The 26,304-nt window shown below is 43.8% G+C and overlaps 1 protein-coding gene across 1 annotated transcript in view; it reads left to right on the top strand.

Moving 5' to 3' along the window:
• Positions 1-26,304, top strand: part of fam135b (family with sequence similarity 135 member B) — a 113,628-nt gene that overhangs the window by 73,396 nt on the left and 13,928 nt on the right. The window contains 8 exon segments of the mRNA XM_034160784.1: positions 5,181-5,340; positions 8,699-8,748; positions 10,683-10,838; positions 18,217-18,290; positions 18,401-18,555; positions 18,649-19,368; positions 19,371-20,550; positions 22,169-22,335. Coding sequence (XP_034016675.1) covers positions 5,181-5,340; positions 8,699-8,748; positions 10,683-10,838; positions 18,217-18,290; positions 18,401-18,555; positions 18,649-19,368; positions 19,371-20,550; positions 22,169-22,335 — 2,662 coding nt within the window.

Genomic DNA, 26,304 nt, shown 5'->3' with positions numbered 1-26,304 from the left:
TGTAAATAATTTAGAGGTGATTCAGCAGAAGGAGTGCTTTAGTTAAGGCACGTAAAGATTACACTGGGAAACAAATCGTAATCTAGATAACTAGATCAATCTAACTGCGCAGATTAAACAGCTAACAGATACAGAAAAACACCGCTGTGCTCCGGAACAGGAAGTGATACAATACCGCAGTGAGAGCCAACCACCAGTAGAGGCAAGCAAGCAAGTAATGCTTGTAATCAAATCCGATCTTTGATTCTTGGTCCCGGGACGGTAGGTAATCCGGAAGTCAAAACGGCCAAAGAACAGTGACCAGCGGGCTTGCCTGGGGTTCAGCCGCTTGGCGGTCCTGATGTACTCCAGGTTCCGATGGTCAGTGAAAACCGTGAATGGCACGGCTGTTCCCTCCAACAGATGTCTCCACTCTTCGAGGGCCTCTTTCACAGCTAGGAGTTCCCGATTGCCGACGTCATAGTTCCGTTCAGCGGGGGTCAACCTGCGGGAAAAATAGGCACACGGGTGAAGAGCCTTATCGGTCTTCCCGCTCTGGGAGAGCACCGCTCCTATCCCTGAGTCCGAGGCATCCACTTCAACCACTAACTGGCGGCTAGGATCGGGCTGCACCAGAACTGGTGCAGACGAAAAGCGCCGTTTCAACTCCTTGAACGCGGCTTCGCACCGATCCGACCAGGTGAAGGGGACTTTTGGTGAGGTCAGGGCTGTCAGGGGGCTAACTACCTGACTGTAGCCCTTAATGAACCTCCTGTAGAAATTAGCAAAGCCGAGGAACTGTTGCAGCTTCCTACGGCTTGTGGGTTGGGGCCAATCTCTCACCGCCGCAACCTTGGCCGGATCTGGGGCGACGGAGTTGGAGGAGATGATAAACCCCAGGAAGGACAAAGAAGTGCGGTGGAATTCACACTTCTCGCCCTTCACAAACAGGCGGTTCTCCAACAACCGCTGCAGGACCTGACGGACATGTCGGACATGGGTCTCAGGATCCGGGGAGAAGATGAGTATATCGTCCAGATACACGAAGACGAACCGGTGCAGGAAGTCCCGCAAGACATCGTTTACCAACGCTTGGAAAGTCGCGGGAGCATTAGTGAGACCGAACGGCATGACCAGGTACTCAAAATGGCCCAACGGGGTGTTAAATGCCGTCTTCCATTCGTCTCCCTTCCGGATCCGAACCAAATGATACGCATTCCTAAGATCAAGCTTGGTGAAGATTTTGGCTCCATGCAAGGGGGTGAACACCGAATCCAACAAGGGCAACGGGTATCGATTGCGAACCGTGATTTCGTTCAACCCCCTATAATCAATGCATAGACGAAGCCCGCCATCCTTTTTACCCACAAAAAAGAAACCAGCACCCATCGGAGAGGTGGAATTCCGGATCAACCCGGCAGCTAATGAGTCCCGGATGTAGGTCTCCATTGATTCACGCTCCGGCCGTGAGAGGTTGTACAGCCTACTGGACGGGAACTCACTGCCTGGAACCAAATCAACGGCACAATCATACGGGCGGTGGGGAGGAAGCGTGAGAGCCAGATCCTTGCTGAACACGTCAGCGAGGTCATGGTACTCCGCCGGCACCGCCTTCAGATTGGGCGGGACTCGGACCTCCTCCTTAGCTTGGGAGCCGGGGGGAACCGAGGAACCTAGACACTCCCGATGGCAGGTTTTGCTCCACTGAACCACTACCCCGGACGGCCAATCGTTCCGGGGATTGTGCTTTAGCATCCAGGGGAAACCCAAAACCACACGGGAGGTGGCCTGAGTCACAAAGAACTCGATCACCTCCCGGTGGTTACCTGACACTACCAGAGTTACTGGAGGTGTCTTATGCGTGATTGGTGGGAGCCATCTAGTGCCCGAACCTGCACAGGCGAGGTAAGAGCAACCAGAGGGAGCCCTATCTCCCTCGCCCATCTACTGTCTAGCAGATTCCCCTCAGAGCCCGTGTCCACCAGTGCTGGGGCCTTCAGGGTTGAATCCTCATACAGGATTGTGACTGGGAGTCGTGTGGCAATGTGGGTGTGTCCCACGTGAATGTTTTGGCCCGCCCCTGGCCCAGTCTCTAGGGGCGGGCGTTGGAGTTTAACCGCTCGGGGCAGTCGTTTGCGAGATGCTCGCTCGAGCCACAAACATAACAAGCTCCGTAGGCCCGCCTCCTTTGTGCTCCAGGTGCCCTAAATGTTGCCCTGCTCATGTCCATAGCTTCGTCAGCAGGGGGAGCCGTAGGCGCACGGAGCGCAGGAACAGAGGAGCGTGGGGAGGGCGGAGCTCGATCGGAACCGGAAGGGAGAGGGACGACGCGTGCCTGGCCACGCCTTTCGCCTCGTTCCCGACGGCGTTCTTCTAACCGGTTGTCGAGTCGTATGACCAGATCGATGAGCCCATCTAAGTCCCGCGGTTCGTCCTTCGCCACCAGGTGCTCTTTTAGGACCAGTGACAGTCCGTTTACAAAGGCGGCGCGGAGGGCAGTGCTATTCCAGCCGGATCTCGCCGCCGCGATGCGGAAGGCGACTGCATAGGCAGCTGCGCTCCGACGCCCCTGCCTTATTGACAGTAGCGCGGTTGAAGCGGACTCTCCTCTGTTGGGATGGTCGAACACCGTTCTGAGCTCCCGTACAAACCCATCATATGTATGAAGGAGCTGTGAGTTCTGCTCCCAGAGCGCTGTAGCCCAAGCGCGTGCCTCCCCACGAAGCAGATTTATTACATAAGCTACTTTGCTAGCATCAGTCGCGTACATCACGGGACGCTGTGCGAAGACGAGCGAACACTGCATCAGAAAATCCGTGCACGTCTCCACACAGCCTCCGTACGGTTCTGGAGGGCTTATGTATGCTTCTGGGGACGGAGGAAGGGACCGTTGAACGACCAGTGAAACGTCACTTTCACGCGCAGGGTCCTCGGGAGGGAGAGCCGCAGCGGTGCCCGGAGGGCGCGCCTCCACTTGTGCGGCGAGAGCCTCCACCCTGCGGTTTAGGATAACGTGCTGCTCGGTCATTAAATCGATCCGAGAGGTGAAAGCGGTGAGGATCCGCTGCAACTCACTGATTACCCCTCCCGAAGCCGCCGACGCGCCTTGTTCTTCCATTGGCCGTTCAACAGCCGGTTGACGCCCCTCGGGGTCCATGACGCTGGCCGAGATATCCTGTTGTGAAAGTGTGTGTGCACGGACCCACAACAGGGGGCGCAATGAACGGACAATGGAGAAAAGTAAATAATAAGTTTTACTGTTGTGAGAAGAACACAACTAATACAACAATTAACAATTTGGAGGCGTAAGCCGAAATCTGCTGGTGTCGTGTGGGCAGGCTCGAAGGTAGGAGACGCCCGTCCTAGTCGAACCGGAACCACCCAGATCTCCTCTGCCACCGAAACCCAGAAGTACTGGAACCGCCAAGTCCCGAATTCCCAGGTGGCCACTGCCTTCGCTCGTCGGATCCGGTACTGCTGGCGGAGAAGAGCACAAACACACAGGTAGGGATGCGACCGCACCCAGTAGACGGAGAGGGGCAAAGCCGCCTCCACCTCTTGTCACACTTAAGCAGGAAAGGTGAGTACTTATCCAAACACTTGGCCTTCAGTAGTCCGCTGTCCTGAAAGGGTTATCAAATATTGTCAAGAACACAGAATATGCTGCTGAGGTGATTACCTTAAACTCAAGGCGATATCTCGGCACTGAGGTGGAGACGCCGTCCTGCTGATATACCTCCGTGCTGAGTGGAGTCAGCTGTGTCCAGTAATGGGTGACAGCTGTCATCCTGGCTGTTCTCATCCGGCGGCAGCGCCCTCTGGTGCCTGGAGCCCGCACTCCAGGCAGGGCGCCCTCTGGTGGTGGTGGGCCAGCAGTACCTCCTCTTCAGCGGCCCACACAACATGTCACTGTGGGATTTCTCCACATTGTAATAATTAAAACACAGATCACATTTGCAGCTGATCACTGTTGATGTGTCACGACATGAGTGCATCAGGTACTTCATGTAAGACATAAAAGGGAGGACAGTAATCCACGCCATTTCATTACTTCCTGGTGGAGGCTAAATCTGCTCTTTATAACAGGAATTAAGTATTATAAATTGTGGTGTTTTTTTTTCATTTTTTGCTCTGCTGCTGTGTGCGCAACTTTCCATGTGCTCGCACTGTGTTCTTGTGTGCGAAGACGAGCGTGCACGAAACCATCGCTGTGGTATTGTTCACGCTTGTCCAACCGTGCGTCCCTCCCAATAGCAGGTGGAATGTTTCGCGGTTCCCCATTTCATTTTTGGTTCAGGGATTTTCTTCCGGTTTCTGCATCTTTCGTGTTATGTGTGAAGGATCCCTTAAAGACAAATTCTGGAAATACTTTAATTCCTTACTGAAGCCCCTCAGTGTTTGTCTGCTCTTGGTGCATTTCTCAGCCTGAGCAAGTTTATTTTAAAAGCTGAAAGTCCTTTCTACAAATTAATTTATTAGCATCACAGCGCTCCATTTAATCAGGAACAGCATTCATCACAGCCATCTGTCGTCTCTTCAGCATTCTGCTCGCTACAAAATAAATCTCATTTAGGATCCACCAAGACAATAAAAAAAAGCAAAACAAAAACAAAATGTTAATTAAATTACAACAACATGAGCGTGGAGAGGTGTGGCTTTGACATCATTTCAGAAATGTTCTGGGTAAGTTGTCCACATGAACTCACAAATCCAGTTTCTGTTTTTCCAGATTCAACCACTCTGGGACCTGTTTTCAAGCTCTGAAAAAGTCGGCTCCGTGTGGATGAAATGTCAATATGATACAAAACGTTTGCAGATACGCCTGAACCCGAGTTTAATGCTAAGAGCAAGGTTGGGTAGTAACACTTTACGTGTAAACCACACAAGTAAAACAATTGCATTTTACAGACAAACCTTGTTGATTTGCTTTTACACCTTTCAGCTTGTTGTGTTTAAGGGTTATTTATTGCTAACATCTTATTTGAACTTCTGACCAAATATCACAGCTTTACTAATGCAGAGAAAAAGGGCTGCTTTTTACACGTGTTCAAGGTCGGCACAGAGACAACAGCGGGCTGGGGAGGCCTGGGGAGGCCCTAAAGCTCAAATATGTCTAAATGCTTGCTAGTGAGACCATTGTTCTGAGACGGCGGCTGACCTACACAGCCACTGACATTTCCCCCGTATCTCCTTCTCTGCAGGGGAGCTTTTATGTTCCCAGTGAAGACTGTCTGGAGAGAGTGCAGACGTGGCATCGAAGGCTCTGTCGCGTCCTGCTGGTGGCATACAAAGGCCTGCATGCTTATTACACTGCACTGATGAAGGAAATCCCTCAACTCCAGCAGACTGCACTCACCTCAGGTGAGCACATGTAAAGCTTTTCAAACATTTGCACAACATGCTATTTAATACATTTGCAAAGAGGTTCAAATCCAAATTAAATCACTGCATTTTAGATCCTTAAAACCTGAAGTCTTACTATTGCCTCCTGAATTGTCATCAGTCTCACAGATTGGTTTGTTTTCTGCAATTCTACTCTATTATTTTATTTTATTTTTTATTTTTTTAACAAGTTTTATTGTATTTTAAAGCTCAGTATATACAGTTATTATACAGCCACATGGGGTGTGCAGCCAGTACGCTCTGAGTGCTGGTCCTAAGCCTGAATAAATGAGTAGGGTTGCATCAGGAAGGTCATCCGGTGTGAAACAAGCCAACATAAAGACCGACAATACAAATCGAATTTTCATACTGAGTCAGTCGAGGCCCAGGTTAACGACGGCCACCGGTGCTATTGCCCAACAGGGTGCTGGCAGAAATTGGGCTATGGCTGGGTGAAGAAGAAAAGGAGGAGAATGTGTCCATAGACAGCAGGAGAAGGAGACAAAATCAGAAAGCTGAGACTGAGATGGTTTGGACATGTGAGGGGTATATAGGGAGAAGGATGCTGAGGATGGAGCCACCAGGCAGGAGGAGAAGAGGGAGGACACAGAGGAAGTTTATGCAGGTGGTTGGTGTGACAGAGGAAGATACAGAGGACAGGGTGAGATGGCGATGACTGATGTGCCCTGGCGCCCCCTAACGAGAGCTGCCCAAACAAGAAGAGCAGACATTATGTTGTTCTTCTTCTTCTTTGTCTTTCGGCTGTTCCCGTTTGGGGTCGCCACAGCAGATCAATCGTTTCCATCTCACCCTGTCCTCTGTATCTTCCTCTGTCACACCAACCACCTGCATGTCCTCTTTCAGCACATCCATGAACCTCCTCTTTGGTCTCCCTCTTCTCCTACTGCCTGGTGGCTCCATCCTCAGCATCCTTCTCCCTATATACCCTGGGTCCCTCCGCTGCACATGTCCAAACCATCTCAATCTCGCCTCTCTGACTTTGTCTCCAAACCGTCCCACCTGAGCTGTCCCTCTGATATGTTCATTCCTAATCTTGTCCATTCTTGTCACTCCCAAAGAGAATCTCAACATCTTCAGCTCTGCCACCTCCAGCTCTGCCTCCTGTCTTTTTGTTAGTGCCACTGTCTCTAAACCATACAACATAGCTGGTCTCACTACTGTTTTGTAAACTTTCCCCTTCACTCTTGCTGATATTCTTCGGTCACAAATCACTCCTGCCACCTTTCTCCACCCACTCCACCCTGCCTGCACTCTCTTCTTCACCTCTCTACCACACTCTCCATTACTTTGAACAGTTAACCCCAAATATTTAAACTCATCTACTTTCACCACTTCTACTCCTTGTAACTGCACTATTCCACTGGGCTCCCTCTCATTCACACACATGTACTCAGTCTTGCTTCTACTGACTTTCATTCCCCTTCTCTCCAAAGCATATCTCCACTTCTCCAGACTAGACTCAACTTGCTCTCTACTCTCACTACAGATCACAATGTCATCTTGTGCTTCTCTCACCTGCTCGCTAAATTTCACACAACAGTCTTCCTCCTTCAGCTTCCACCATCTGATCCTTTGTTGAGCTCTCACTCTCTTCTTCTTCTTTACCTCTAAAGTCATCCTACAAACAACCATCCTATGCTCTCTAGTGACACTCTCTCCTGCTACCACCTTACAGTCTGTGATTTCTTTTAGCTTGCATCTCCTATAAAGAATCTAGTCCACCTGTGTGCACCTTCCTCCACTCTTATATGTTACCCTGTGCTCCTCCCTTTTCTTAAAGTAGGTATTCACCACAGCCATTTCCATCCTTTTTGCAAAATCAACTACCATCTGTCCTTCCCCATTCCTATCCTTGATACCATATCTACCCATTACTTCCTCATCACCTCTGTTCCCTTCACCAACATGCCCATTGAAGTCTGCTCCTATCACCACTCTTTCATGCTTGGGCACACTCTCCACCACCTCATCTAACACACTCCAGAAATCTTCTTTCTCCTTCATCTCACAACCTACCTGTGGGGCATATGCACTGATGATATTCATCATCACCCCTTCAATTTCCAACTTCACACTCATCACCCTGTCAGACACTTGCTTAACCTCCAACACACTTTTAACACACTCTTCCTTTAAAATGACCCCAACACCATTTCTCTTCCTGTCCTCACCATGGTACAACAACTTGTACCCACCGCTGATGCTCCTGCTCTTACTTCCCTTCCACTTGGTCTCTTGCACACACAATATGTCTACCTTTCTCCTCTCCATCATATCAGCCAGCTCTCTCCCTTTACCAGTCATACTACCAACATTCAAAGTCCCCACTCTCATTTCCACCCTTCTAGTTTTCTTCTTCTCCCGCTGTTCGTGGCAACATTTTCCTCCTCTTCTTCGTCGTCTTCGCCCAGCAGTAGCCCAATTTCCACCGGCACCCTGTTGGGCAATAGCACCGGTGGCGGACGTTGTTAACCCGGGCCGCGACTGATCCGGTATGGGAATTCGATTCTGAGTCTGCATGGTTGGGTTGGCTTGTTTTACGCCGGATGCCCTTCCTGACGCAACCCTCCTCATTTATCCGGGCTTGGGACCGGCACTCAGAATGTACTGACTGTACACCCCATGTGGCTGAGTTGTTACTGTTTATATATGTCTTGGCTCACTTTTGTAATATATTTGTGTCCTGCCTTTAGGAAAATGCTTTAAATGTATACACATCTTCTACTTATGATGTTCAGTGTGATGATGTCTCACTTATCCCGACAACATTTCAAGTATCAACAACATAAAAGTGTAACATAATGAACTGAAGCAAATGCAACCCAAACATGCTAATTTTGAACTATATATTGGAGTCAAACTTTCAAATGGTCTGTGTTGTAATTTAAGACCAAACTAAACTGTAACAATGAGAAATAAGTACAAATGTGCAAGAAAATGACTAAATTAAATATTAAGGGAACAAATGTAACTTTAATAGTACAATATAATTTACGAACATGTTTAAAGAATCTGGTAGTATTAACAATGTATTACCAGTGTACTGCATCACTACTACTACCACTGTGCCAGTTGTGCCAAACCAGATTATCTGTGTTTGTATCTACGTAGTGCTGTTATTGTTGGATTTGCTTTGTGTAGCTATGGCACATAACATCTGGCTGCATTTTCAACATTTCATGTGTGATTTAAAGTGGTGAAACAAGTTCCCCAAAAGATACACAGGATTGCATAGTTTGGGATTTTTTACTAAATCTTTCGTAGAGTAATAGGAGTGAAATAACTTGCTAAAAACTGCTAATGTTCTTTCCCACAGAGACACTTCCTGTGGGAGAAACTCTGAATCAGCTCACAGCAGAGTTACAGGTACGTTTAATCAGCAAACTCCATCAGCCAACTGCATTCCACCATCTGTAGCCACATTATTTAACCTTGTGTATGTTAGACTTCTTTTCACGTGGATGAAAATGTACATTGAAGGCAAAGTGTAAATATAATTTAAGGTTTTTTTAAACTTGTGTCTCTGTTTGTGGCTATGCATAGAAAATAACAAACACTAAGGGTAGACAATGGTTGTGACATGACCTTTTGTTTTGTTGGCATGGTGACCAGGTTAAGAAAAATTTTGATTACATGATAGTCGCCAAGCAATTTAAGATTTCATAATTAAAACATATAAATAGTTAGCCTTTGGGGATTGCACTGTGATTGGTGGGTCAGTGTACATTTCCAATCACATTTCATCATTTATTCCCATAATATCTCACTGCTGCTGAAGGTTACAGTACACCGACTTCTCCATATGTTGCTATGGGACCTCAAAAGTTATATAAATGCTAATTAGCACAAGGATGAATGGATATTGAAATTCACAACAACAATTCACTAACATATTACATTACATATGATATATGGCACAAGACGCTCTGCATATAAAGTAACAAAACTTAACACCCACATGAAATAAATTTGGCTGTGATAAAATGTTGTTGACATTGTTTTCAATTAATCACGCATCAAGTTGGCATAGAATGGCAAAATCTTGGCTGTGATACTGATGTATGTTTATGTTTGACAGTAAAGGTGCAATGATGATGTAATGTGACCTTGTGGTAGCTTCCAGAGTATTCAGCTTTTGGCAGTATCAAAACATCATTTGAGTAAAATGTACCACAAAGAGAATAAACAGGTGAAATGTCCTTCAGGACTCCTGATTGGACCTTCCCTCACTGATGCCTCCCAACCTGTGAGAAATGATCCAGACTGACAGATGGCACGGACAAGAACGAGCGAAGCTCGTCAGGCTCTCACCATGTCATTTAGGTCCTTCAATCTTTATTTTGAGTAAATGCTTCAGGGGAGCATTAGCATGGAAAAATCCTTTCAGTTTCTGAGGGGCTCCGCCCCCCCAGACTCCCCACCTTTTTAAGCATTTTTCTTTATTTTCCTCTCACATGCCTAGAAAAGCTCCTCGTCATCTAACCATGTCCTTTAGGTCCTTCACACTTTTTTCAGTAAAATTGTTCTTGGGAGCAACCGTTCAGCTTTTTAAGCATTGTCCTTATGCCTTTCAGCTTCTGGAGGGGCTCTGCCCCCCATACTCCCCTACCTTTTTAAGCACTTTGCTTTATTTGCTTTTCAGCTGACTCCCCCCCCACCCAATTACAGCCCTCTTAACCCCCTCCCACTTTAAGCATTTTTTTAATTGTAGATGTAAATTAATATTCAAAGTTTTCAGCTAGTTGACAGTAGGGCTGTACAATATGGACAAATTATCGTATCTCAATATTGTCACATAAATTGTCATGTAAATGTCACTTATATACATTCTGTCCATATTCTTGAGCCACTTAGGTGGGTAGGGAGAGTTCCCATGGGATAAAAAAAAGCTTTTCAACCGACCATCCCTGGTTCTCAAGACCAGGCACCTAAGTGGCTCTACTCATTCTATTTTTTTAAAGATATTTAGGTGTACCTTAGTAAACACTAGTAGAGTTCCACCTTAGATTTGGAATGTATAATAGAAGATATACCTTAATATTAACTGACTCAGATCTGAAGAAAGCAACATGATTGTCACATCCCTAGTAAATAAATCTGGACACCAACATCACATCCACCTCCAGTAGAAAGCACTTTCTTTGTGTCCATAAACATTGCATGATAAGTGTTGGGGTGTCCGTGCTGCTCAGCATATAAAAGGACGAGGAATAAGAGCCTAAAGTAGACTGACATCGGGTTTATACAAGTATAAGAAGACAGTTGACAACAACAAGACTTTCTTCTTCAATCTCCTGCAGCTACAGAAAGGCCACGAAAAGGTAGTGGAGCAGATCAGCAGGGATGTGAGCCAGCTCTGCTCTCAGCTGGCTGCTCTCTGGAGTCAATTCTTGGAGGTCGCTGTGCTCAACCCCCACATACTGTCATACCTGGCCCAGGAGCACCACACGCTCAGGGTGAGAGTCACACACCAGCAAAAACACGCATCCTGATGCACTGTTGTCTACGTGTAGCAGCTATAATAACAACACCACCAAAAACAATATACAGCACAATTGTCTAAAAAACTGCAAACTGCTAAAGCTGTCCAAAAGAGAAGTTCCTGGAATTTATTCAGTTTTGAAAACTGCTACTTAAATGTGTTATGAATTCACTAAAATGCACTGTTGTGTGTGTTGTCGTGCACACTGGGTGAGCTTTCTTTTTCTAACTTGAAGTGATGTGATGTGATTCGGCTGTTTTCTTTATGAAGCTAAAATCTCTCCTGATGCAGTTTGAGTGGCAAAAATAACATTGGTCCATTGTTGAAATAAATTTTTTTGAAACAGAAAGATCAGTGGAAAACCGGAGCTTTGATGTGGCAAAAGAAGAGCAAAGTCTGCTGAGAAAAATCCAAATCATTGACAGTAATTGTGATTTATTATGTTAATTGTGAATGTTTTATGTTGGTTGTTGTGGTGGTCTTATTAAAGTGGATAAGTGCTTGTGTTAAAATGCAAAGAAGCAATATCTGGCAGCATGAGTGAAAACTGTACCTCACATCTTCACTTTTCCAGTTCTTAGGTCCCTTTCTTTTGTACAGGTGGTTTTAAGAATCTTGTCAGGGATAGTTGTAGGGTGGTAACGAACTGTGTGGATCAATATGGTCATACTGTGATCACAACTTAGTGGGTGTAAACTCTGGAATCCTGTTTGAGACTCGCCCACTGAGCTAATCTGCTCTCTGTGTGCCACCCAAAAAAATCTGTGAGCCAGAGACTCAAATATCGACTAACATTTGCCTGTACCACAGAACATACATAGAACTGTGGAACATTGAATAACATGTAACACAACAAACAGGAGGAAAAAAAGCATTTATTTCTCCATTTTATTAGTGAAGGACCTTTTTAGATGAATATCTCAGGAACATTTCATTCATAAGGCACAGGTGAATCATCTCAGCATGATGTTAATATGGAGGTCAAGGTCAACAAAGGTCATTGAATGTCACTGAAATGTACATTTCATTTTGTGCCTTCCACAAACCAAGACATATAGATGAATGATTTCAGGTACTGTGACTTAACAAAGCAGAATACCACATGCTGATCTGTATGTGACACCATGGTGACATCATTAAATAAAATAAATAAATAAATAAATAAATAAAAAATCTACAATAACTTTGAAGCAAAAACACATGGCTAAGCAAACAGACTGCTATATCAGGTGTGATACAGTAATTTCTATTTCTTTACCAGTTGTTGATATTATTAATGAAACCTGCTCATCAGTTTTCTTTTCATTACACACTGAAGTTTGTGTTACACATCTTGTACATTTATGGTTTGTAATGACCAGTAAGTAATTGTCTGTGTGATCATGATTTGTGCAAATCTGTTCAAAAATGTATATTTACTAACTTTAGTTGCATCTTTTGATTGTGATTTTTTGTGATCAACTCAATAATAATTTTCCATTGCTACTATTGCATTTGCAGTATTTGCCAACACATATATGGGGAGACTGCTACAGGCAAGACTGAAATTTCTGAATACTTGTTGTATGATTACTGTACATTCCTCATAATCCACACTGGAGCCTAACCGATAAATCGGCAAACCAATATGCTCACCTGATATGAGCTACTTTTAGATAAATCAGTGTCAGCAATTATAAGTGACAATTAAAAAGCAATGGAGAGATGGAAGATCAACAATGGCATGAGTGTTGTTGTTGCATAGTTTGTCTACCAGAGGGCCATCTGCAGCAATCAGAAATTTTCAGGTGAAATACATAATAAAGTTCAATTTTATGCCTTTCCTCTATTAAAAAATAAAACACAACAAATGGATGTGGATTTTACATATATGGATTTTACATATTTTACATATATCGTATGTCCAGTGTTATTTATCAGATCATATATTCGCAAGTATTGTTCAAATTCTTAAGTTAATTTTCTTATGTTAATGCATCATGTTACCTTGATGAGGACTCATTACAAAAATTCCACTAAACAAATGTCTGGTGAAATCTTTGTTTATTCTATGTGTTTCTGGGGGAAAAAAAAAAAAAAATAATATATTGTCATATTGGATTTTAGAATAATCAAATATCGAAATTAGTATTGGTCTTAAAAATCCTGTATCTGTGACGCTCTAATCCATAAATAACGATGAAAGGCTTGGAGCTACCAAACAGTTGTGAAATGACTTTACAGCTAGGCATATAAGTAAGAAATATTCCATTTGTCATTTTGTTTGAAGATTTTTGATTTGAGAAGCAAAGGTAATTTTCATTGGGGTCATTCTTTCTTTCTGAAACGTAGTGGAACCTGCATTCAGTCCACGGAATGTGATTAACATGCAATGAAAAATTTTCCCAAGACTTTGCCAGACTGCTGATGAAGAACATTTCACACTCCCACATGATGTTTTTTGGATGGCTATTCTTCTTTGTCTTTCGGCTGTTTACGTTAGGGGTCGCCACAGCAGATCAATCATTTCCATCTCACCCTGTCCTCTGTATCTTCCTCTGTCACACCAACCACCTGCATGTCCTCTCTCAGCACATCCATGAACCTCCTCTTTGGTCTCCCTCTTCTCCTCCTGCCTGGTGGCTCCATCCTCAGCATCCTTCTCCCTATATACCCTGGGTCCCTCCTCTGCACATGTCCAAACCATCTCAATCTCGCCTCTCTGACTTTGTCTCCAAACCGTCCCACCTGAGCTGTCCCTCTGATATGTTCATTCCTAATCTTGTCCATTTTTGTCATTCCCAAAGAGAATATCAACATCTTCAGCTCTGCCACCTCCAGCTCTGCCTCCTGTCTTTTTGTTAGTGCCACTGTCTCTAAACCATACAACATAGCTGGTCTCACTACTGTTTTGTAAACTTTCCCCTTCACTCTTGCTCATATTCTTCGGTCACAAATCACTCCTGCCACCTTTCTCCACCCACTCCACCCTGCCTGCACTCTCTTCTTCACCTCTCTACCACACTCTCCATTACTTTGAACAGTTGACCCCAAATATTTAAACTCATCTACTTTCACCACTTCTACTCCTTGTAACTGCACTATTCCACTGGGCTCCCTCTCATTCACACACATGTAATCAGTCTTGCTTCTACTGACTTTCATTCCCCTTCTCTCCAAAGCATATCTCCACTTCTCCAGACTAGACTCAACTTGCTCTCTACTCTCACTAGAGATCACAATGTCATCTGCAAACATCATAGTCCATGGGGACTCCTGTCTGATCTCATCTGTCAACCTGTCCATCACCACTGCAAACAAGAAAGGACTCAGAGCTGATCCTTGGTGTAATCCCACCTCCACCTTGAATGAGTCTGTCATTCCGACTGCACATTACACCACTGTCACACTATTCTTGTACATGTCCTGTACTACCCTAACATACTTCTCTGCCACTCCAGACTTCCTCATACAATGCCACAACTCTTCTCTTGGCACCCTATCATAAGTTTTTTCTACGTCCACAAACACACAATGTAACTCTTTCTGTCCTTCTCTGTACTTTTCCAACAGTATTCTCAGAGCAAACATTGCATCTGTAGTGCTCTTTCTCGGCATGAAACCATATTGCTTCTCACAGATCTTCACCTGTTTTCTAAGCCTAGCTTCTACTACTCTTTCCCATAACTTCATGCTGTGGCTGATCAGCTTTATGCCTCTGTAGTTACTGCAGCTCTGCACATCACCCTTGTTCTTGAAAATAGGAACCAGCACACTTTGTCTCCACTCCTCAGGCATCCTCTCACTTTCCAAGATTTTATTAAACAATCTGGTTAGAAACTCTACTGCCATCTCTCCTAGACATTTCCATGCCTCCATTGGAATGTCATCTGGACCAACTGCCTTTCCACTCTTCATCCTCTTCATAGCAGCCCTCACTTCTTCCTTGCTAATCTCTTTTACTTCCTGATTTACTCTCACCACATCATCCAGCCTTTTCTCTTGCTCATTTTCTTTATTCATCAACTCTTCGAAATATTCCCTCCACCTTCTCAGCACACACTCCTCACTTGTCAGCACATTACCATGTGCATCTTTTACCACCCTAACCTGCTGCACATCCTTTCCAGCTCTGTCCCTTTGTCTGGCCAATCGGTACAAGTCCTTTTCTCCTTCCTTACTATTCAACTTCTTGTACAGCTCGCAATATGCCTTTTCCTTTGCTTTTGCCACTTCTCTTCTCGCCTTACGCTGCATCTCCTTGTACTCCTGTCTACTTTCTTCATCTCTCCGACTATCCCAAAACTTTTTCGCCAACCTCTTTCTCCTTATGCTTTCCTGGACCTCTTCATTCCACCACCAAGTCTCCTTGTCTTCCTTCCACTGTCCAGATGTCATACCCAGTACTGCCCTAGCTGTCTCCCTCACCACATCTGCAGTACTCTTCCAATTGTCCAAAATTGCTTCCCCTCCAACTAGTGCTTCTCTCACCTGCTCGCTAAATTTCACACAACAGTCTTCCTCCTTCAGCTTCCACCATCTGATCCTTTGTTGAGCTCTCACTCTCTTCTTCTTCTTTACCTCTAAAGTCATCCTACAAACAACCATCCTATGCTCTCTAGTGACACTCTCTCCTGCTACCACCTTACAGTCTGTGATTTCTTTTAGCTTGCATCTCCTATAAAGAATGTAGTCCACCTGTGTGCACCTTCCTCCACTCTTATATGTTACCCTGTGCTCATCCCTTTTCTTAAAGTAGGTATTCACCACAGCCATTTCCATCCTTTTTGCAAAATCAACTACCATCTGTCCTTCCCCATTCCTATCCTTGATACCATATCTACCCATTACTTCCTCATCACCTCTGTTCCCTTCACCAACAGTCTGCTCCTATCACCACTCTTTCATGCTTGGGCACACTCTCCACCACCTCATCTAACACACTCCAGAAATCTTCTTTCTCCTTCATCTCACAACCTACCTGTGGGGCATATGCACTGATGATATTCATCATCACCCCTTCAATTTCCAACTTCACACTCATCACCCTGTCACACACTTGCTTAACCTCCAACACACTTTTAACATATTCTTCCTTTAAAATGACCCCAACACCATTTCTCTTTCTGTCCTCACCATGGTACAACAACTTGTACCCACCGCCGATGCTCCTGCTCTTACTTCCCTTCCACTTGGTCTCTTGCACACACAATATGTCTACCTTTCTCCTCTCCATCATATCAGCCAGCTCTCTCCCTTTACCAGTCATACTACCAACATTCAAAGTCCCCACTCTCATTTCCACCCTTCTAGTTTTCTTCTTCTCACGCTGTTCGTGGCAACGTTTTCCTCCTCTTCTTCGTCGTCGTCTTCGCCCAGCAGTAGCCCAATTTCCACCGGCACCCTGTTGGGCAATAGCACCGGTGGCGGACGTTGTTAACCCAGGCCGCGACCGATCCGGTATGGGAATTCGATTCTGAGTCTGCATAGTTGGGTTGTCTTGTTTTACGCCGGATGCCCTTCCTGACGCAACCCTCCTCATTTATCCGGGCTTGGGACCGGCACTCAGAATGTACTGGCTGCACACCCCATGTGGCTGAGTTTGAAGTAAAAGTAAAAATAAAAGTAAAAGTAAAAGTAGCTATATGAAGTAAAAATGACAATTTTGTCATTGTGATCACAGATCACACTAATTCAAAGTCAAAGGTCAGCTTTAAGACATACGATGGACAAAGTGTCCAGAGTCAATGCGGTCTGTGAACTGTAAATGCTACAATAGGAAACGTCGGAAATGATCAGACGTTATTTTAAACCCCAGCAGCTCGGACTCAGGTGAGCAGCCTCATATCATTTCAGTGTAATCACTGGGCTGTTCAATATTAATATGAAACCATTTCGATGGGCTCGGCAGCAGAGTAACTCTCAAGGCTCCCTGATTTGATACTCTTTGCTCTCAGCTGTTGGAAAATAATGAAGATGTTTGTTTTGGTATTAGATTACCCTGAGGGGATATTGTCATACCTCCACCCACCACTGGAGTTAGGATTTCAATTAACAGTTTTTCTATAATTACTGTGGGACAAAAATAAACCCACAAAATGTTTCTGGTGATTTGATGGTCACGGTGGCTGATGTTTGAGGGTGATACATTTCTAATTAGAGCTGTGGTGGGGGAATGACGACAAAGTTTTCAATGATCTTCTTTCATAGAGTGAAGGAGCTTTTTATTCGTGCTTTGGACCCTGTTCACTCAAACTGCAGACAGGACGACAGAATCCACTCAATAATGGGGTGGCTATCTTCTCCCAAGGCATAAAAATAACTCACCAAAAAAGAAATTAAAAGAATCTCCTTCTGACACAGGAGATTCTTTTATGTATGAGCCAACACGTCTGTCAGCGCCCCCCCCACCACATATATTAGTATTTGAACAAAGATGGGATATTTGTTAGTTCCCACTCCTGTGGATCACGCCTCCCACTAGACTTTATCTCAGGTACTTTCTTCAAGGACATTCTTTTTTGCATGTTTGACAATTGTTTGTTTTTTCTTCACTTGATTTCACTTTTTATTGTTAGTACGACCAAAGCAATTGGTCACCGCTCTGAGTCTGGTCAGCTTGAGGTTTCTTCGTCAGAAATGCCTGGAAAGGGGGTGGGGGGTGTTTTTCTTACCACCCTTGTGGTAAAGGGAGGTGATGGTCTTGTGGTAAAGCGTTGGGCTTCATACCAGAGGAGTCCATTTAGTGTTGCCTAAGGTTAGACCTTATTCATGTTAAGCATCTTATTTGGACTTTTTTATAAGTTGGCTCAATATGAATGAGTAAATTGATTGTAGTTGTGGGCAGCACGGTGGATTAGTGGTTAGCACTCTTGCCTCACAGCGAGAAGGTCATGGGTTCAATTCCCATTGTCTTTCTGTGTGGAGTTTGCATGTTCTTCCCGTGTTTGCGTGGGTTTCCTCCGGGTGCTCCAGTTTCCTCCCACATCCAAAGACATGCGAGTTAGGTGGACTGGAATCTTTACAATTGTCCGTAGGTGTGTGTGTGTGGGTGTGTCTGTGTTTGTTTATCTATTTGTGGCCCTGCGACAGACTGGCGTCCTGTCCTGGGTGTACCCCACCTTGCGCTCTATGACTGCCGGGATAGGCTCCAGCCCCCCACGACCCATAACTGGTGCTAAGTGGTAGAAGATGAATGAATGAATGATTGTAGTTGTTCCGTCTTTCTTGTATCATGGTCAAACATTCTGGATTCACTTTTGAAGACTGTGTTAAAATACACAAAAAAGGTCCTGATTATACATTTCAGTATTAATGACTTGAAGATGAGACTTTGCACAGCTGAGATTTCTTTCTGTATCTTTAAACATTAGGTCAGAAGATTTTCAGAGGCATATTTCTTTACTGAACACTCCAAAGAGGCATCTCTGACTTTTCAAGAGGACTTGTGAGTATGAGCCTTTCCTGTTAAAAATAAAGATCTCTTAACTGACAACAATGAAAGAGTCATCAAATGAATCTTTTAAAAATATCTTTAGAATCATTATCACTGTTCAGGATCAACAGACATGGCCAGATAGCTGCTGAAGTGCGGTGTTCAGACTACCTGACCAAGATGCCTCCCTTACCTGTCGAGTGCCTGGACATTGATGGAGACTATACCAGTCTGCCAATCATCTTTGAGGACAGATATGTCAAGTCTCCTCAAACAGGTAATTAAAAATGCAGACAACTTGGTATTTCTCAAAGAAAAATAAATCTGTTTCTTCAAAGTGAAATCATGTGTGTTATGTCTGTCATTCCAGACTGCGTATCACATGTGCCAATGCCTGGAACCACAAGTGAACAGACCAACTCTGACCCTGCAGTCACCCCTGCCACTAGGATTTTTCCAAGAAGCCAGCGAACCAGATCACCAGCAATACAACAGGATCTTTTGGACAGTGATGATTGCATGGATCTGCCCACATATGTTTCACTCATATCAGAACAGAGTAAGACCAGCAATAGCATCAGAAATACCAAGAACATTGTTCCTAAAGAGGAAAGTATAAGGACTAGAAGACCAGAGGAAGAACATGTTCAGTGTGAGGAGCGATGTGATTCTGCATTGACAGACATTACTTGCAGAAGAGAAGGTGTCCTGGTTCTCTCGTTAAACCAGAATCATCTGGTTAACTCCAGTATGGCTAACAGTGGTCAAGGGTCCCCGGTTCATCATGTATCAGAAAGTCCACCAGATATTCTCAAAGACTGCAATGCAAGAGTGAATGAAGTCAGCAAAGAGGAACCTTTGGTTACCACCGTAGAAGATGAGAAGGACAACATCCCTCTCATCAACCGGTCCACTGCTGACATGCATCAGGTTATTTCTCCTATTCCTGGTGAGCTCAGAAAAGACTCAAATCACCACGGTGGCCTGGTTGGTTGCAAATTCATGAAGCGCTCCTCCTCAGTTATTTCCGACTCAGGCATTGAGAGTGAGCCCAGCTCGGTGGCGTGGCCTGTGGAGGCCCCCTTGCAGGGTCCCCTCCTTTAGACTTTGTCAGTGAACAGGAGATCTCACAGCAACTGGTATGCCATCACCCGGCCCACCGCAGTTCTCTTGAAGGGTTCCAGATGGAGAGCAATGGCAGCTTTCGGAGCGGAGGCATACAGGCCTCCCTCACCTCCATTACCTCTTTGCCCTATGAGGAAGACCAGCAGCACAGGCAACTCAGCAAACTGACCAAGTCGGTTTCTGCACCGCAGATAAGTAGTCCGGAAGACATCAAGGAACACCGTGTGACGCTCAGCCAGGAATTAGATACTGACAGATTTGTGCATTCGTGTAGGGTCAACCCTTCTTCACAGGATTCGGAACAGCCCCACATGTCCGCTTTAGTGACACAATCAAACCCTGATTATGTTTTTGAGGAGCTTATTTGTCCTGAAAAGTTAAACTCTCTGCAGTACCTATCAGAGAAAAACAGAGTGAAGTCGGTATTAAGTGGTGTTACAGAAGTATTGCTTTTACAGCAGTGTAGACACGACAGCACTGCTTTCACCAGCCCGGAGGAAATTATGGACCATCAGACACGTGGCAGCAGAATTAATGAATCAGTGGTGGAGGTGCATCTGTGCGAATCAGCACCCTGCAGGTGTGGAAATGAGTCATGTGGACATCAAAGTGAAGCACATCAGGAGAGCACAAACACTGGTGATGAACATCAAACTTCTATATCTCTTATCACTGAGAGTCAGGAGTATCTGGATCCTTTACAAGTATCTCTTGATTCTGATGACTTAAGGAGACACCATGCTGATGATCTCCGGGACACCCCCAACAGTACCAGCTCCACTCAGAGACCCACTGAACTTGGAGGGCTGGCAGCCAGTGAAGTCGCACTATCTGTGGATCTTAGTGGCATCTCAGCCAGTGACAAAGAGCCGTTGAACTGTCAGAGTAAGCCGTCCAAGATCCCCAACTCGGGTCTGGCCTTCATGAATAAGAAGATGGTGGAGGTTGTGAACATGTCTGTGTCTTGTGCGCCAACGTGTTTGCCTTTTTCCTCCGCCCTAAGAGACTCTCCATCAATCAGTGGGATTTCTAGTCGCCAGGCTGCCTCGCCGATCACCCATCAACCCCTGGGCTCCTTTGGTATCATATCTTCATCGTTGTTTAATCAGCTGAGCATGGATGATGAGACCAATGAACGAATGCTAAAGTGAGTTCATGTCTAAATTGAAAATTCCCCAAAATTTTCTTTTCTGAGAGGAAGGACAATTTATTGTCATTGTACATGCACCCAAATTTGTTCTGTGCATTTAATCCGTCCTGCTTACAGTTAGACACAATCTGACCACTGGGGACCTACTCCAGACATTTCTGTGGTCAAAGTCAGAGAAAAGGGCAGACCCTAATGAGCATGATTTTGATGGTGGGAGGAAACTGAAGTGCCCGTAATAAAGACACATAGACATGGAGAGAACATGCATCCTCCACACAGAAAGGAACTGCGCATCCCAGACCATTTTGCTGTCCATCTTTCTTGTTTTTGGAATTTAAATGTTCTTTTGGTACACACCACAGGCTGACTGCTTCTTGCAAAAATCCACTCTACACATGTCCATCAGGCAATTTCTTTTGTCCAAACTTCATCAAATAACATCCAGTATGATGTCCATGTTGTTTATTTTTGAAATTTAAAAATATTTAATTTTAGTAACAACACAAGCTGTGGTGTGCACAAGTGCTACTGAGTTCTTCACCATCAAACTCGCTCCCAGGTAAACGCTGTTAAAAGTGAGTTCCACTTACAGAAAAAAAATGCAACTTACCCCCAGGTGTGACTTATAGGATGGGCAACTGAGATGTTTTGAGCCTGACCCAGAAAAAGTGGGGCAAGTTTTGCATTCTAAGAAACCATCATTTCTCAAGATCGTGTATAGTTTTGATTCCCTGAGTGCAATGTTGAGAAATGTTGGTTTCTCAGAATGCAAAGATGGAGAACCACGCCCTACTTTTTTTCTGGGTTAGGCTCAAAACGTATCAATCACCACTTGAATATGTTTTTTATCCCCTTCAAGAGGCATTTTTTTTTTTTTTTTTTTTGGTGGGCAGAACGTATACTTCGAATTATACTCATAGACTGTATATACACTGAAACACTGAACAAACCCTCCATGATGCCACCCACAGGTTATCTGCAGACCTGGTTTGAAGCACAAATTATCAGGCGCTGCCAAAGTAATGACACCATGAACCTTCCCGTTTGACCTTCAAAATTAGTCTCTGAACATAAGGTGTTGGCGTTAAGATGAGACGCTTGTTGAAATCTGGAAGCCAGCGGTTGCTCATAATTGGAAAGACTTGCATAACAAAACTGAATTGATGCCAAATTGTAAGCAACAAAGTCAAGCTGAGGTGAAACGCCTACTAAGTACATTTAATCACATCAGAGGGTGCAGACAAATCCATCATGTCTATGCAAATACTGGAAGTGGAGTTGGATTTGACTAAACCTCTAACCTGGCAGGATGACAGGAGCATGAAACTTTGTGGAGCTACTTGTGATTCTACAAAACTTGCTTTAGTAAGCGGCACTGTGTAACAATGTTATAGGTAAGATACATTATGCATCATGCACTGAACTCTGAGATTCATGCATTTTCAGTATGTAAAGTTTGTTCTTGCATTTCTGCATTTCATCTGTATGTGTGTGTGTGTGTGTGTGTGTGTGTGTCTGTGCACCAAAGTTTTAGAGAAGATTGTTTTCTTCTGAATGCATGATTTAGAAATGTTCCCAAACAGTTTCTTTTTACTGTTTCTGTGCTTTATCACAGTTTCTATAAAGCCAAAGAAGAGCTGTTCAAAGCGCTGAGCTTCCAGGCCAGTCTGTACAGCGACCTTCCTCTCCTTGCATCAGATCTTCCCTACTTTCCCCCCGAGGAAGAGGACGAGGAATTCGATGATGGCATACACCTTGTGGTGTGTGTGCACGGACTTGATGGTAAGTTAGCGTGTCACGGAACAATAACAGAAGCTATGAAAGTGATGCACGTGCACTGTGAAATTATTATTAGTATTTTAAATGTAAAATGTAAAAAAAGACTCATCTATACAAATATTTGGACGGTGAGAAAATTTATAATTTTACCTTTTGTAAACCACCACAGTGGAGATGAAATGAAACAATCGAAATGCGCTCATGATGTTGACTGTTGGTTTTAATTCAAGGGGGTTTGACAAAAATATTGTGTTTATCATTTCGAGAGAAGATTGCAGAGAAGATTTCCAATTACACACAAAAAAACACAGCTTGAATTACAGTTCATTACATTCATTTAGCTGATTGTCTTACCCAAAGTGACTTACAAGTGAGCTAAGGTAAGCTACAGTTTGAATGAATACTTCAGCATAACAGTAGGTGCTGTCTTTATAATTTAAGAGTCTTCAACAGAATGATGAATGCTGTCTTTGGATACACAAGCAAACCAATGAGTGACAGCACAAAAAAGGTAAAATGATACCAGAGAGTGAAATTTGAGATTGCAGTGGAATGTAGAGAGATAAAGGCAGTACATGGTAAGAACAAATTAAGGCTGTTAGAGATGTTGGCAAAAGAGATTCTTTTGGAAGAGCAAGGTTTTAAAGAGCTTCTGGAAAGTCAAGAGTGATGCTCTAATTCTCTGCTTGAATATTTTTGTGCCTGCTTTGTTCCACTCTGCCATGAAGATTTATAATTGGCAATACTATTTACTTTTTTAGATAGTTTGCTGGCTCATGTCAAAATGACTTTTCAAAAAATATACCGCATTATCATTTGCAGCCACAAGATGGCCCTGTTTATATGCATGACAAGCTGTTCTTATATATTTTTCAGTGGCTGTTAAAAAAAGAAAATAAAGATCTAAATGGGAAGGATGTGTTGGGTCTTAGTGAACTACCAAAATTAATAAATCAATATCTCAAACTGAAAGACCACACTGTTGTATAAAGAGAAGGACTAACATTTGTATGTGCTTGAGTAATGATAAGGAATAACCCTCATTCTACTCAGCACTCGACTTGTTTACACTTTGTGGGGCAGCTGGAATACCAACAAGAAGGATGGCTAGGCTAAGGTAAGTCTAGCTATCATGTTTTTTTTAAGTATATTTGTTTTATTTACATTTAATGATAGAAATGTGCAAATGTTTTAATTCTGCATTCATGTTTTTCTGTTTTCAGTGGAAACAAAATCAGTTGACTATTGACTCCTTTGTGCATCAAATGTTAAAATGAATTAGTCCATTAGCTTCGGCATGTTAACATGTTACAGTTTTTATTGATTGCTTTAACCTGTTTGAAGAAACTGGTAACCTCCCAGTCCTCATCATCACTCTCTCAGCAGAGCAAAAAACACCTCTTGCAAATGAATTAACCCATTTTCAAATCAGTTAACGCAGATGTCATTCAAGCAGTCCAAACTCCATTGCTTTAGCTGTGGTAACCAAACAGAAACCATATATTTCCATCTCTTAGAAACCTCTTGACCGGCATGAAATCACTGGAGCACCTGTTTGACACTGCTTCACACAACTTTTCAATTTGCAATCAGTCTGCAGGTTCAAAAGGTGCCACGTTGTGTGTTGTAACTTGCAAGCATGGATGGTCTAAGGCGCATGAGAGTGAGAGGTAGAGGGCTCGGGGGAAGACGAGTCTGAGGAAGAGGAGTCCGTGTGCGAGGTGGGGGTGTAGCTGGAAGGGCTCAAGTCACAGATGAAATTCGGGCAACTGTGATTGATCATGTGGTAAATCATGGTCTTTCACATAGAGAGGCTGGACAAAGAGTCCAACCTGTTCTCAATAGAAACACAGTTGCATCCATTGTCAGAGTTTTTCGACTGGAGAACAGGTAATGTTGCTCATACAGTATATACAGATATATCTGTAGTGATATACAGTATGTCATGTAATTTTATTCCACATGTCATGTATTCTTTATAGAATTGAAAGGCTACCGGTCGGTGGTGGTAGATGCAGACTTTTGAATGCTGAGCAGGAGGCAGCCATTGTGAACATGGTTCTGGCAAATAATGCCATTAGGCTGAGTGAAATCAGGGCAGCAGTGATTGCAGATCAGGGGGTATTTCGAAATGTAAATACTGTGAGTGAGACAACAATTGCCCGTGTCCTCAGTAGGAACAACATGGCTATGAAACAGCTCTACAGAGTTCCCTTTCAGAGGAACTCTGATGCTGTGAAGGAGGCCAGATGCCAATATGTGGAGGTAAGGACACATTACAGTACTATACTGTTGTGCCTTGGCATATCATGCAGTTACTGTCAACTGGAGTTACCTTTACTGTATGTAATTGTAATTTTGCTTTTTCTTTTCTTCAGCGTATCATGGAGCTTGAAGCTGAGGGGGCACATCATATTTTCATCTATGTCGATGAAGCCGTCTTCAACCTCTGTAAAGTGAGGCGCCGTGGGAGGAACCTCATTGGGCATAGGGCCACTATTACAGTTCCAGGGCAGAGGGGCGCCACCATTACTATGTGTGCTGCTATTTCTAATGATGGCGTCCTCAGCCATATTCCAGCTGTTGGCCCCTACAATAGTGAGCGCCTCATTGCATTCTTGGACACCCTGCATGACAGGCTCATCCCACCTCAGGAAAGAGGGCTGTTGAGGCCTGGCATGCCACTGTTTGTAATCATCTGGGACAATGTGGCATTCCACCACTCTCGTGTGGTGAATGAGTGGTTTGTGGGGCACCTGAAGATGATGATGCAATTCCTTCCTCCATACTCTCCATTTTTAAATCCTATAGAGGAATTCTTCAGTGCATGGAGATGGAAGGTATACGACCACCGCCCCTATGAGCAGATGCCCTTGCTCGATGCAATGACCGCTGCTGCCCAAGACATAGATGCAGAGGCATGCCAAGGATGGATAAGGCATGCTAGAAGATTTTTCCCTAGGTGCATCGCAAGGGAAAATGAGTGTGATGTAGATGAGGCCATGTGGCCTATTCGTCAAGAGAGAATAGACTAGTAGAGATTTTTTTTCTTTATTGTACAGAATTATTATTTTTATTTTCCTAATGTCTTACACAGTGACGGATTTTATTTTTTCTTTCATATTCTATATGTGGTTTCTGTTGGGATATTTCATTTGTTAGCCACGGTCTAAATAAGAAAAACAAGAATGAATACTGCAATCAATAAAATTTTCATCACAGCATATCTGGATCAATTTTTTTGCAAGAAGGCAAATTTGACTACAAATGGCACTGACATGTAAACTGCTCAGTCATTACTGTAGCTCAGTCATTAGGTACAATGACCAGTAATGCAGCACTGATTCACATTGAGTGCTGCATTTTGTATTTTGATGCCCCTTGTCTAATAACTGATTGGAAGTGCTTATGCACTTGTGTGCAAGTTGTGTTGTTTGAGGGCAAAATTTGCTTTTGGTCCATAGTTTAAATGTTTTAGCAGAGTTAGAGCCTTTTGCAAGCAAAATGTGTAATTTTGACCATTGGTGCCACTGTTTAGGCCTCTGCGTTAACTGTTTTGAGAAATGTGGATTTTGAGTCGACTACTGTGTCAAAGCAATCAATAAAAACTGTATTAGCATCATAAATAAATAATGTGTTGATTAAATTAATTTTCTTGTTGTTACATGAAGCCGTAGCATCATTTTAAAAAAAATAAACAGAATTTTTTTCTTCTTCCCGTCTTCATGATGCATTTTTAGGTACATGCGGCTAGTACTTGGGGCAGTTCTTGTGGGCTCTGAAATTGGAGAGACTGTGTATAAAAATGGTCATGATTACAAATTGGATTGTTATAATTTTATGAAACCCCTTGAATTAAAACTAACACTCTGCACTAAAATAGCATCTTGATTGTTTAGTTTAAACTCCGTTGTAATTAGAAAAATATCATACAAATACTACCTGACTCTAGTTTCTGAGAGTTTGTTAAGA

This window comes from Thalassophryne amazonica, chromosome 20 (genome assembly GCF_902500255.1).
Source record: "Thalassophryne amazonica chromosome 20, fThaAma1.1, whole genome shotgun sequence".
Classification (NCBI taxonomy): domain Eukaryota; kingdom Metazoa; phylum Chordata; class Actinopteri; order Batrachoidiformes; family Batrachoididae; genus Thalassophryne; species Thalassophryne amazonica.
Note: the sequence above shows the minus strand (reverse complement) of the source record. Positions and strands in the feature narration are given on the sequence as shown.